At 40.7% G+C, this 14,690-nt stretch overlaps 1 protein-coding gene across 1 annotated transcript; it reads left to right on the top strand.

Annotated features, from left to right (window-relative positions):
• Positions 1-9,571: 9,571 nt before the first annotated feature.
• On the top strand, positions 9,572-14,233 carry rchy1 (ring finger and CHY zinc finger domain containing 1). Its single transcript, XM_055919091.1, has 9 exons — positions 9,572-9,675; positions 10,519-10,638; positions 10,761-10,876; positions 11,067-11,145; positions 11,463-11,507; positions 11,833-11,891; positions 12,084-12,113; positions 12,264-12,384; positions 12,660-14,233. The coding sequence occupies exons 1-9, from the start codon at positions 9,625-9,627 to the stop codon at positions 12,861-12,863; spliced, it is 825 nt and encodes a 274-aa protein (XP_055775066.1). The 5' UTR covers positions 9,572-9,624; the 3' UTR covers positions 12,864-14,233.
• The last annotated feature ends 457 nt before the right edge of the window (positions 14,234-14,690 follow it).

Consider the following 14,690-nt stretch of genomic DNA (forward strand, 5'->3'; position numbering starts at 1 on the left):
AGAGCCAAATTCATAGAAAGACAATAATGTCACATTGGCTTTAGAAACCATCAAAAGCTTCTGACCACAGTGAGGGTTTGATTCTATCTGTTCTCATTTACCTTTCCTTGCTGGCAAAGTACCAGGATATTGTTTCTGGTTTTGAATCTGAATTTAGAGAAATTCATCTTAAAACTGAATCTGAGAGTTTGAATATATGAAACTTTGATTAACTTGAAATTATAGTTTGTAAACTTGACAAACAGAAAATGAATGCAATATCTCCAATATTGAAACTGAATATATAAATATTCAATTGGAATATTAAATTAAATAGAAATAAAAAAATTCAACTGAATGCAATATTCAGTCAATTCAATTTCAAATCATGAAATACAAGTTCAATTTATGAATTCAATGATTGAATTTGTACATAAAAAAATCAAAAATATTACATTCAAATTCAAAATCCTAATACAGATTCAAAATTACGTCATTCAAATACAATTTATGTCGGCACTGAAATCCCTCCATACACATGGCTCAGTTTAATAAGGGAAACTCTCTCTCTCACACACACACGCACATATACACACACACACACACTGAGAAAAAATGATATGACGAAGGGAAATACACTAGCTCTTTCCTAAAACCCTGCTGTATAAGTGACCTGAAGTTAACACAGGAATAAAAACCAAAGTCATAATTTGACCATAAGCTGTATTAATGTATTACTAACAACACAGTGGTGATGTTTGCGTTAAAGAAATTCCAGCTCTGGAAAATATCAAAGTGTTTTAAATCAAAACAGCACTCTGTCCATTTCTGTTCGTCTGGATAAAAGTATGACTGCAGCACACTTTTTGATAGCGTTTGCCATCCTGCAGCCTGAAAGTCACATCAGGAGATTTTGGGAGGGACACCTTCAGCTACTCTGTCAATGGAATTCGATGCAGTGATTAGTTTGCTGATGAGCTTGGTCACTGTGAAGTCGCACTGCACCTCTTCCTTCCCTAGAGTACCTACATTATATATGTCCTTTCCACACGGACGAACGGACGTGCACACACACACACAAACATACACACAACCTCACACACAAGAATACAATCACAGATGACACATCAATACTGATAGGAATTGCACATGATTGCGTAGTTTCCAAATCACTAGTTGTCCCTCTCACAGCATGGGCAGCATGCATCTATACATCACTTTGGGAACGAGGAAGAGGAAAGAAAAAAGGCAAAACAGCAACGTACTTTTTCCTTTGGAGAGGAAGAGGGAGGGAGTGATAGAGCAAGTCACTCTGCAGCTGGCTGCATCACGATGTATTTTCCTCACTGTGAAGTTGGCAATCTAAAAAAACAACAAAAAAAAGAAAAGTGTCCACTCTTTGTGCTTCTGTTCTCCTGAGCAGTTGGTCGTTAACCAGAGCAGTCCCACACTGCTTATGCTCCCTGGAACAAGGATGGAACTCAACTCAGAGAGTTCTCAGGCTCTCAGCCAATGAGCTGAGAGAGATACCGCCTCTCAGCCAATCCCACGGCTCCTCCACTACACTACGCTCCAGTCCCTAACCCCTCCTCCCATTTGAAGTTCCCAGCAGGGAAGGAACAGAGAATGAGAGAAGAGGAGGATGTCACAGAAAGAGAGTAGTGTTGGACAGGGGAGGGAAGAGAGTGTAATAGAGGTGTAAAATGAGAAGAGAATTAAAAGTATTTATGAAAATGAGAGGATAGGAGGAGAGGAGAGGAGAGGAGAGGAGAGGAGAGGAGAGGAGAGGAGAGGAGAGAGAGAGAGAGAGAGAGAGAGAGAGAGAGAGAGGGGTAGAAGAGGGGAGTAAAGGAGAGGAGAGGGGAAGGAGAAGGAGAGAGGGGGAGAGGGGAGGGGAGGGGAGGGGAGGAGAGGAGAGGGGAGGGGGAGGAGAGTAGAGGAGAGGACGGAAAGGGGAGGAGAGGGGGAGGTGAGAGAGAAGAGGAGAGGGGAGGGGAGGAAAGGAGAGGAGAGAAGAGGGGGAGGAGAGGAGAAGTGGGAGGTGGGAGGAGAGGAAATGAGAGGAGAGGAAAGGATTGCACTGTATGACACACGTTCTCTTTCACAATTTTTTTGATTAATCTGCTTTGCTGTACCACATACTCATTCACTAGCTACAGCGGTAATACTACCAGTAATACTATATAACATTACAGAGATGGCTGCAGGGTGTAGAAAAGTAAAGCCTGTTGGGGCACTCAAATATTGCTTGTATGTACTGTAGTTACATGTTACTTGTTTATAGCTACAGTGCTAGTTACAGAGATTCACTTTTTTGATTCTATAGGGTCAGTAAATCAGATGATCAATCATCCTTATATTTGACCTTATTAAGCTTCACACGTTTGACCACAAGGGTTTATGGGTACCACATGCTTCATGGATCAGAAGACATGTAGGAAGAGTGAACAGTGTACATATTATCTTAGGTTGTCTGTTTACTTTAGTAACACTGAGTTGAACGCTGCTGCATCCCTCTGATGAACACACATACACACACACACACACACACACACACACACACACACACACACACACACACACACACACACACACACACACACACACACACACACACACACACACACACACACACACACACACACACACACACACACAGCCATATCATCGGCAAGACAACTGACTCTCCCATTCAATTGCTGTATCTTCAGTTGCTGTCATGAATTCAGACCGTCCACACAGCACATACGTGAACTAAATGACAAGCTCATGCTGATTCTTCATTCTCATTATTATACAATAAGATGAAGGCAGGAATGGCATCCTCAACTTGTTCTGCAGAGCAGAGGAGACAGCACAGAGTTGCTTCATTTGGGTAATGCAAAGTCATTGCCTGTCATCGTCACTTAGTGTCTCAGTGTCCTTGCACGTGCGCGAGAGGGACTGGGGCAGTAATGTTCAGTCAAGAGGAACAGTGACCCCACATGTGATGGGAGTCCAACCCAGCAGCAGCCACAGAGGAACAGGAGGAAGGAGTGACAAGTTGATTGCTTTCTTAAACTTTTTCAGCTCGAGACTCGAATGAGAAATGCACCGTCCTCCTGTGACCCAAATTGTATTCAAACTACCCAAATGAAGAAGAAAGAGTGTGATTTTCGATGTATTATCATAACTCTCAAACAACCTCTCACAGGCCCCCTTTGGGTCCTGAAGAAACATTGCTTTAGACTTTACTAAGTGACAACAATTCATGAATTAAAATGTGAAATCAAAACAAGATGTGTAAATGTCAGCGCAGCAATATTTCACTCTAGTGGTGTCATCATACCGTAATACACATGACATTGCCACCAGGAAGACAACTCAATGGTATGGGGTGTGGTGGGTTGGACTGTGCAGTATTGCTGGTAAACATGGTGCATGACTGTATCACTGATTGTCTTTGTCATGCCCTCTCCTGTATGGATGCAATCGCAATCATATTCAGCATGGTAAAATGCTCAACAACAAAAAACAATGATTAGAACAGGGGATATGCCAAGCTGGGAATGTAGTGGTCTCAAACACAAGCAAACAAACATCCAGAGGTGAGAAGAGATTATAAGATATCACACGTTAAACACTTTAAACATTGTCAGTTTTGAGACATAATGTTCCAAGTGGTTGCAATCCCCTAGGGTTTCATAGTACACAAACACAACCACAAACAAAATGCTATCTGAAATCACATACACATTATGTGTCACGTTCCTGACCTGTTTTCTGTTATTTTTGTATGTGTTTAGTTGGTCAAGGCGTGAGTTGGGGTGGGCATTCTATGTTTTGTGTTTCTATGTTTAGGTGGTTTGTAATTAGCCTTATATGGTTCTCAATCAGAGACAGGTGTTTGACTTTTCCTCTGATTGAGAACCATATAAAGGTAGGCTGTTCACACTGTTTGTTTGTGGGTGGTTGTCTTCTGTGTCTGTGTATGTTGCACCACACGGGACTGTTTCGGTTTGTTCGTTGTTTGATGTAGTCTGTTCCTGTTCGTGAGTTCTTCGTGTATTTATGTAAGTTCCATGTTCAGGTCTGTCTACGTAATTTTGTAGTTTGTTGAAGTGTTTTCGGTTTTCGTCTTTACTTTAATAAACTTAATTATGTCTACATTCCACGCTGCGCTTTGGTCCAATCCCTACTCCTCCTCTTCGGATGAAGAAGATGAAAAACGGTTCTCCTATGGCAGTTATTCCCAAACTGGGGTACGCGCAATGCCATCGGAGGTACGCCAAATACAAATGTGATTCACATTTAAAAACATTCCATTAATAATTTCCAAAGGGCCCATACATTTGGGTGAGTTTTTTTTCTCGCCTGAGTAGCCTCGTTTTACTGCCAGAAATAAAATTAAACCATCTAGTGTTCAGCGAAATAACATCACAATGTCAAATACAGGTAGCCTAGTCAAATAATTAACATTCAATCACATTAACCATTACTCTCTTGTGGGAATTCAGCTAACAGTCCGTATGTAGCCAAACGTAGCTGCTGCTCATGTTTGTATCTGTACTGATGGCGCAAAAGCCATGACAGGGAGACATAGTGGAGTGGTAACGCGCGTGCAAGGAGATGCTCCCAACGCCACTTGGGTACACTGCAGCATCCACCAAGAGGCTCTTGCTGCCAAAGGAATTCCTGACAGCTTGAAAGACGTTTTGGACACTACAGTGAAAATGGTTAACTTTGTCAAAGCAAGGCTCGCCCACTGACATCTTATTAAGGAAAACAAGAGTAAAGAGAACGAATTCGGCAGACAGAGTGGGAGGGTCGTCACATAAAAAATATACATATATACAGTACTAGTCAAAAGTTTGGACACACCTACTCATTCAAGGGTTTTCTTTAATATTACTATTTTCTACATTGTAGAAAAATAGTGAAGAGATCAAAACTATGAAATAACAGATATGGAATCATGTAGTAACCAAAAAACTGTTAAACAAATCAATTCTTCAAAGTAGATTGAAGATTCTTCAAAGTAGCCACCCTTGATGACAGCTTTGCACACTCTTGGCATTCTCGTAACCAGCTTCACCTGGAATGCTTTTCCAACAGTCTTGAAGGAATTCCCACATGTGCTGAGCACTTGTTGGTTGCTTTTACTTCACTCTGCGGGCCAACTCATCCAAAACATCTCAATTGGGTTGAGGTCGGGTGATTGTGGAGGCCAGGTCATCTGATGCAGCACTCCATCACTCTCCTTCTTGGTCAAATATCCCTTACACAGCCTGGAGGTGTGTTGGGTCATTGTCCTGTTGAAAAAACAAATGATAGTCCCACTAAACCCAAACCAGATGGGATGGCTTATCGCTGCAGAATGCTGTGGTAGCCTTGCTGGTTAAGTGTGCCTTGAATTTTAAATAAATCACAGACAGTGTCACCAGCAAAGCACCACCACACCATCACACCTCCTCCTCCATGCTTCACGGTGGGAACCACACACGCGCAGATCATCCGTTCACCTACTCTGCATCTCACAAAAACACGGCGGTTGGAACAAAAAATCTCCAATTTGGACTCATCAGACCAAAGGACATTTTCCTCGGTCTAATGTCCATTGCTCGTGTTTCTTGGCCCATTCAAGTCTCTTCTTATTATTGGTGTCCTTTAGTAGTAGTTTCTTTGCAGCAATTCGACCATGAAGGCCTTATTCACAGTTGATGTTGAGATGGGTCTGTCACCTGAACTGTGTGAAGCATTTATTTGGGCTGCAATCTTGCCATAATATTGACTTGGTCTTTTACCAAATAGGGCTATCGTCTGTATACCAACCCTAACTTGTCACAACACAACTTTGGCTCAAACGCATTAAGAAGGAAAGAAATTCCACAAATTAACTTTTAACAAGGCACACATGTTAATTGAAATGCATTCCAGGTGACTACCTCATGAAGCTGGTTGAGAGAATGCCAAGAGTGTGCAAAGCTGTCATCAAGGCAAATGGTGGCTACTTTGAAGAAGTAGCCACCCTCTGTATATATATATATATTATACATAAGAACATATTATACTTAAAGCTGGAATTCGCATTATGGTAAACAGCGCCACTGTTCACCCCCAGCACATTTGTTATTGTTTTTGCTTTGTTAATGAAACAGATGAGATGAACATCCAGCATCGTGACACATTTTTTTGCAATAGATACTGTTCTATCACACATGCAATGATGTGCAATGATTTACAAGGGGATAAAAGATTGTTCATTGTTTAAATTAATGCTTTGTTGTTGTATTATCGCAAACGGGCGTGGCAGTTTCAGCATGACTGAGTTCATCTTTAACCAGTGGTGATGGAAGCAGGGGGCGTGATGTGAGAATGTGCTTTCCCAAGGCTCTGCCTCCCTGATTGGTGATGGTGCCAGTTCCACCATGCATCGTGATGCGGCACAACCAAATTACAGTTTGTCACAGTACCTTGTCGCTATGTAATTATCATCTTGTTTTCTCCCCCTTCGCCTGAAACAAGGCTCCACTTGTGTTCTATTCCTTTTGTCTTCAGTTTCTCTTTAACTTCTCTGGACTTTTCAAAGAAACATATCTGTTTGATCCTTTGTATGAAAGACAGCAAAGCATTGATATCACATTCTCAAAATAATAACACTGTCAACTCGGAACAACCCTAACCACTTAATAAATAGTGTCTTTAACTGAGGAGACACTAGTTACAGCATTATGAATGTGTAATAGACTACTGCACAACTGTACAATTGTGTGTATTGTCTATAAAAACATTGTGGGCCTTACAATAAACAGTGAATGACATATGATGTTCCAGGGCAGGCACGTGTGTGTATGTGTGTGTGTGTGTGTGTGTGTGTGTTTTCTCGTGTGTTTTCATGTGTGTGTTCTCGAGCTGAGTTATACAGATTCATAGTGACCTGCCACTTCACATGTTTAGCCTTATCATGGCCTAGTTAGAGCAGCACCTCAGATAGCCCAGGGTTAGAGCCAGGGTGAGGGCTCCAGAGACAGGCTTCGGGGGAGAGGCTGTTGGAGCACATCATGTAACAGGGAAGGGGGACCATCCATGCCCTCTGAGGCTGTTATGGTTGCGTGGTTCCTAGAACAGAAAGCCTCTACCCTGTCTGCCTCTGCTGTATAGAAACCCCAATACCTTGACCCTACTTGAACTACACTTCCCTTCGTCATGATACACAGCACAATCATGAAGGGAATGCAGCAGTCCTAGCAGCCTGGGAGACAGATGCAGAGCCCACATTCTGTAGTCTGAGGGGAGATTACTTGAACTGAGATCCCTTAAATTCTCTATATTCCCTCCCTTAAACTAAGGTCTTTAAATCTTAAATATACAAAAATCCAGAGTAATAATACATCCACAGACCAATCCATTTGTTTTTGATTAACATGCGGATATTCTTTTGTCCTTCTTCTGTAGTACAGATGATATGCTCAACATCCCAGGGATAGGCCATTATTAGGGCTCCCATTGCAGGCAGTGAGTGTCTGGGTTGGTGGGACATAATTTGGCTTTTGGTGGTGGCTGTGACACTGTATCCTACTCAGAGAGAACATATTGACATCTAATCACTAAGTCAGCATGCTACGCTCTCTCTCTCTCTCTCTCTGTGTGTGTGTGTGTGTGTGTGTGTGTGTGTGTGTGTGTGTGTGTGTGTGTGTGTGTGTGTGTGTGTGTGTGTGTGTGTGTGTGTGTGTGTGTGTGTGTGTGTGTGTGTGTGTGTGTAGGTTTATCAGATATTTTATTTCATTTAAAATATTATGTAAAAGAGACAATTTGTGAATCATGAATTAGTGTTGCGCATCTACACAGAGCTTACATATTTTACATGGCCCATTTCCATTTCAGCAGCTATCTCTGCTATCCCCCAACGCACAGAGAAATTCATTCTCATCTTGATTTGGGTCGTGTTTCTAGCCTGCAGCGGACACACTCTGAACTGTGACAACACATTCAAGTAGCAATGTGCCACAAACAATTAGTAAACAACTGTAATACAGAATGACAGATGAGACATTCTGTACTAACCTCTGGTTAACTCTTAAGAGTACAGTTGACTTGATGCAGAGGGCATGTTTGGGACAAGACATGGAAATATCTATGTTATTTCTTGGTTGTTGGGTAAGAAAAGACAATGTGGAAATTATATTATGATTGATGGTTCCATAGAGGAATGTTTTCTGAGAAAGTGGCCATGGATATGCAGCACTGGGCTGTCAATGGCCCAGTATATGCCTTAGAATTACATTTATATTCTATAATATATTACGTGGTGTTGAAAAGACAGCTCCGACATTCACCCAGTTCTAGAAATCCCACCGATAAAGAGATTTTACCACAATAAGTTATCATCACACTTTGTAAGTAGCCTAGCTGACTAAGAAAGGGACCATGGAGAGTAGTTTATCTCATAGGCCTTCACCAGGAAAACCAGCGGGAATCAACTAAACTACTGCACATTGAAACGTAAATCATTTCTATGATTTGATGTGCATATGATATGTATACTCTTCCAGTCTCTTTTCCCAAAAGAAAATAGCACCGGATTGCAATGTAAATGTCCATATAATCCGTTTGACTGCATATTTCAAGACATGGCATATGAGGATGCAGTGAGATACCCGATGGGTTGGACGATACTTTTCTCGTCAATCCTGTTGAAAAAACATATACTTAAAAAATGGAAATCAACCAATCCTCCATGCTTAACGCAATGGATAGGTCAAATGCTCTATTATCTAAATGTTGAAAGGGTGTGGGTGACGGAGAGAAACAAAATGATGAGAGAGTGATGCGGGTGCTGGAGATGGGGGTGTGAGCAGGTGGGTCTGGGCAGAGGTGATGTTGTGGATATTTGTGTCCATCTGTATGTTGTCGTTTGTATGCGTATGTTTTGTATTGTTTAAAAAAGCATGATGATTTTGAGTATGCGTTATTAGTAATCAACATCACACACTCTTTGAATCCGTAGCACACTGAATGTTGCAGATAGAAATGTCATGTCATTAGAGTTTAGGGACTGTAAAGAGCTAATACAGAATTTAGCTACAACACAACTATATTATTTTGGATCTCCCCTGTTCAGAGGGAAAACCTGGGCCTAATCTTAGCGTTAGCATGTACTATACGGTTGATGTCCCTTGTAGGCCTATGATAATAAGTTAACAGTGCCCCCTTGTGGCAGGACACCGCTACTTTCTGAAGCAAATTGATTTTCTGATACCACAAAACAGCTGGCCAATCAGACGTTAGAAGGGTTAAATTGTTATTTTGTTGGAGGAAAACCTGACTAATTGTGTTGCCTGTACTGAACAGTTGGGTTGCCTGCACCAAGTTATTTTCATGAGGGTTGCAACCAGAACGGTTGCAGGGTCATAGCTAGAAGGGATTTTGTAAAATGAACATCAAAAGTTGATTTTTGTATTTTCTTTTTAGCTATCCCTAACCTTAACCTGCATAAATTCTCCTAACTTGCTACGAAAAGTCAAATCTGACGTTAATTTGATCCGGTTTGCAGCCAGCGTTGCAGATAGTTGCACCATGAGTGCCCTCCAGCGCGTTAGGTGGCAGTAATGCGCTCACGAGCTGCTCATACGAGAAAATAAAGAAGAAACAGTCGTAAATGGGAAAATGGCTGCTCCTGTTGGATGTGATCACTACGTACGCAGCTGTTTTTTGAAAGTGAGAAGTTGTTTTTATTTCGACGAGATATTAAGACTGTTATTGATTGTCTTATTCGTGTTTCCTGCTTTATAATACCTAACGTGGTTTGCACAGTCATACCAGACCTATATAGCTAGCTACTAGCAAGCTAGCGCGTTAGGTTGCTGGCTAAATTGCTAACGTTAGCTGTCTGAAGAGGACATTGAAATATGTTAGGTCATGAATCAGGAATTGTATAGTTGTAAATATTGTTTTTGCATTTTACATTAATGTAACATTAGTTTGCTAGCCATGCTAACTATCTGAATAACGTTAGCTAGCGATCGGCTTGTCATGGTCTTAAATCAATGGTTTGTCAGCTAACGTTACTGTAAATTCATGTATGCACAAGACCAGAATGTTTAACAGCATAGAAGTATAATTCCTTGTAATTGTAGGGTTAACATCTATCATCATGAAGAGGAGGCAACCCTGAGGTTGCTGTCACAGGGTTGCGACTACCAAGTACCATGATCACCAACAACTGTCAGTCAAATGAATGTAATAATAAATAACATTTGTAAAGCGCTTATGATTATACAAGAATAATGTCAAAGTGCATAAAATAAAAGTTAATAAATAAATAAAATTTAAAAAAATATATATATCATAAAAGCAACAATCAAAGTATTGGAGGAAGGGTAGACCAGCTGATAAAGAAGAATCTTAAGGCCTGCTTTAAAAGAGCCAACAGTCTGAACAGCTCTGAGATTGTCAGGAAGGAGTTCCAAAGGTGTGGTGCGTGGAAGGAAAAGGCACGGTCCCCCATGGAATGTGTTGGTTTGTTTTTCAAGCCCTGCCCAAACTTGTTTATGTCCCCAGGCTCCATGTTGTGGTAAAGCGTATGTTTGTCGCCTGTGTCATGATGCTGAAGAGGACCATCAAATGGACCGCTTCCTGGTCAAAGAGGTGCAGTGCTCAGTCTGCAACACAGTACAGCAGGTAATTCTGTTAGAGGGGAACTGTTGTCAGTCTCTGAGTCCCATCTATACTGTTCATTCAACATATCAATATGGTCCCATTGTTTGTCCCATTTAATTTCTTACATCTGGTTCTTCTTTCAGACACAAAAAACCTGCCAGGAGTGTAATGTTACATTTGGGGACTATTACTGTGATATCTGTCACCTGTTTGATAAAGACAAGAAGCAGTATCACTGTCAGCCCTGTGGAATATGCAGGTGAGTAACTGTCCTGTTGTTTGACATATACATTTCCATATATAATTCACCCAAGTTCATCATCTGATATATCTGACCAGCTTCTGACCTCCAGCATATTTTAGATTTCCATTTTATTTGCGAATATTGGTGTCTTAAAACACTTGAATAGCATATCAAATATGTACGGTCATGTTATGTACTCCTGCAGGATTGGACCAAGGGAGAAATACTTCCACTGTCAGAAGTGCAATCTCTGTTTAGCCAGTGATCTACGAGGAAATCACAAGGTGATTGTCAACCTCCGCTATGACCCTTATTATATCTGTCACTGGTCTGTAAATTGTCAATTCCATGGTAATGGTATTACGCTGAGTCTCAGATTTTTCACTTTCAAATATATACCAAACACAATATTGATTTCAAAGTTTAGCAAACTGTACAACTCTAAAATCAATGGTTTTTGTTTGGCATATATATTTATGTGAAAATTCTGAGTCTCAGCATAATTACGTTACCATGGAATTGCCCCAATACAATACTGCTAATGCCATGGCTCTTGTCTTTCACTTGATTTGTCTGTTCAAGACTGTTTTCCTTGTTTCAGTGTGTTGAAAATGTTTCAAGACAGAACTGCCCAGTGTGTATGGAGGTAAGTTAACAAGAGGTCTTGTGATTGCTGTGCATTTCACTTTTATTATGTTGTTTAGTATACACTGATTGTACAAAACATTAAGAACACCTGCTCTTCCATGACAGACTGACCAGGTGAATCCAGGTGAAAGCTATGATCCCTTATTGATGTCACTTGTCAAATCCGCTAAATATTAGGAAGGTTTTCCTAATGTTTGGTATACTCAGTGTACAATATTGTTTTTTATAGGAATTCACAACCTGTATTTGACAATTTCATAAGTACTTTTCCTCATACAGTTTATAATCAATACATACATAATGTTTTGTCCTCTCTAACTAAGGATATGCACACATCAAGAATAGGAGCTCACGTTCTTCCGTGTGGCCATCTTCTACACAAGTATGACATTTTCTTCATAACACTCTCAAAACCATTGTCATTAGCCTATATGACACACCTCCCCAAAAAATTGCATTTATGCCACTGTTAATCTGATGGCTGATACAGCAGGTGCAATAGTGGAGTCTTACTCTTGTCTTCTGGTCTATGGAACGATTTTTAGAATGTTCACTGGTTTTCTTTGTTTTTCAGAACTTGCTTTGATGACATGGTCCGAACTGGGTAATGTCCCTATTCCTTTTCAAATATTGTGCTACTAATCATATATGAATCCTAATTACTTTCAATAACTTATAAATCATATCATCTGCATGACTTTCATATAAGCAGGGATTTGTGTGACCAGGAATATTGCCTCTATTTCCTCTACAGTGCATATCGCTGCCCACTCTGTATGCACTCGGCCTGGAATATGGAGGACTACTGGGAGCAGATGGACAAAGATATGGCTCAGTCACCCATGCCCACTGAATACCAGGATGCCACTGTGAAGGTATGACACACATGTATTCACTTTGAATCTGAAATGGAACTTTACAACAAATAAAGAAACATGCTGACCTCTTGTGGTCCCTTGTGTTCTGGGATACTGTGACCACCCTGAGCTGGTGTAGATTTACATTGGTTTATTTAATGTGAGTCACTTCAAGCTTGTATATTCGGATATGAGGGATATTTAAACTTCCCTTTTGAAGTTTCAGTAGTGAGCACTACTTCTGCCTCTTCTGGTTTGCTCAGCCTTTCCTTTCTCCTTTTCCCTAACTGTAGATCATATGTAATGACTGCCAAACCCACTGTACAGTGCCTTTTCATGTTCTGGGAATGAAGTGCAGTGGCTGTGGGTCCTACAACACAGCGCAGGATGGGGGACTGATACAGCAGCTCCAGGAGCCACAGCCCCAGGAGCCACAGCCCCAGGAGCCACAGCAAGAGCCAGAGCATAAGCCCCAGTCCCCAGTGCCAGAACCATAGAATTAGAATATCTATAATTATAATTCTATGGAGAAAACATTAGGAGTCCACCCCATAGTTATCTCTCTACTCCACCTTACTTCCCCAGTCTACACAGACTTAACTATACTATCCACATCTTTCCCAACGTTGCTCTGCCAAGAGTACAGTTAGTCATGCCTAGGTTCCAGAACCTGGTTCCAGGTACTTGGGGTCCTAAACTTTTATCCACAGTCTAGTGTGTTGTACAGCAGTTTTGGGATTGAATTTCAGTTATTACATACCCATTAAAAAGCCATTGCTATTGAACTATTTGTTCCTCAGATAAAAAGCCAGCAGAAGAGAATTGTGAATGAAAAATTAATTCTCTTATAGATTCTCCGGTACCTTTTAGCCAGTAGTTCTGAAATTAGAACTCGCTAGCCAAAAGTGGTCCCCGAAAATTGCGCACTGCGTGACGTGCAGATATGTGCACCACATCATTGCTCTCTGCTGTGTTTGGTGAGCCGTTGGGCCCGCCCTGCAACCTCATTGGATAACGCTGGGCAGACCTCTTGTTGGCTGTCACTCAAATGTGAGGGGCTGAAGCTTATTGACTAGAACTGAAATTGCTAGGCTTGGCCCATTTGGGGAGAAACGGAGTGGAACAGCTTCAAGAAAACAGTTGCTTTCAAACTAGGGATTTTGTGGCTAATTAAGGTAAGACAGTAATTCTGCTCATAGATTATGCATGTATGAACTATACATTGACACATCCAGTCCAAAGCGGGAGGTTTAAAAAATAATTTTTTAGTCGCTAAAGTACCGGAGCATGTCTTTAATGTGGAAATCAGATGCCTATAATATCTAATATAGTCAGCCACACAATTTATTTCCCCATTTTGTCCCAAGTTGGAATGGATTCATATTTGTCAATAATGCTTTCACAAAATGTGTATATATATATATATATATATATTTGTATATGTTTTGTGAGGAGTTTGCCAATGTTTGAGCGGCTTTGCATATTTTACAATAGTAATGGGATATAATGTTTATTTGTAAAACTCAGGTAATTAAAAAAATATTTTATATACTGTGTAACATCAAATTGTGTTCATTCCATGTATGAGCTGAATATACATTTTACTTAGTCCTGTGGATTATCATGAATAACACATGTATGTAAATTATTGAATAAATACTGCAGTTAGACAATGGCTGTTAGCAACTATATCTCACTCCATGCTTAACTCATATTGTTGGTACTGTTGCTCAAACAAAGGAGAGAAGTGGAGTATGAAAATATTGCATCTGTATTGCCATTGGTGTCATTCATTGATGCGGGTGTTGGGATTCAGTGACATTTTAACGTAACTAATAATAAATACCCATGATTGTGACGAAAATAATTTCAGATTTGCGTCAGTTATTCCAAAATAAATAGTGAATAGTGGTGGTAACGTGTTCTTTATAAAAAACAAATGCAATTAACATTCTGTGAAATGTATAGAAAGCCCAACAAATTATACAAATTTACAGACTGGAAACATGGGGGAAAAATAATTATTGCCTGCTTTTGTATAAGCTTTAAATGTTCTCTCTGGTAGGAACTAGCTGAGGGCTGGTTATGTATACAGTAAAGCAAACTGGCACTGCAGATGTGATGCCGTCAGTGGTTCCCAATAGAACTGGCTGCTGAGTTAGTACTGTGGTCCCGTGTGGCTCAGTTGGTAGAGCATGGCGCTTGCAACGCCAGGATTGTGGGTTCAATTCCCACGGGGGGACCAGGGTTCAATTCCCACGGGGGGACCAGGATGAATATGTATGAACTTTCCAATTTGTAAGTCGCTCTGGATAAGAGTGTCT

This window comes from Salvelinus fontinalis, chromosome 4, assembly GCF_029448725.1.
Source record: "Salvelinus fontinalis isolate EN_2023a chromosome 4, ASM2944872v1, whole genome shotgun sequence".
NCBI lineage: Eukaryota > Metazoa > Chordata > Actinopteri > Salmoniformes > Salmonidae > Salvelinus > Salvelinus fontinalis.

Excerpts from the sequence above, each read along its gene's own strand:
- rchy1 (XM_055919091.1), top strand. The coding sequence starts at position 9,625 with ATGGCTGCTCCTGTTGGATGTGATCACTACGTACGCAGCTGTTTTTTG. Across the intron at positions 10,639-10,760 it reads TCTGCAACACAGTACAGCAG|ACACAAAAAACCTGCCAGGA; the intron begins GTAATTCTGTTA and ends TTCTTCTTTCAG. Across the intron at positions 11,146-11,462 it reads ATCTACGAGGAAATCACAAG|TGTGTTGAAAATGTTTCAAG; the intron begins GTGATTGTCAAC and ends TCCTTGTTTCAG.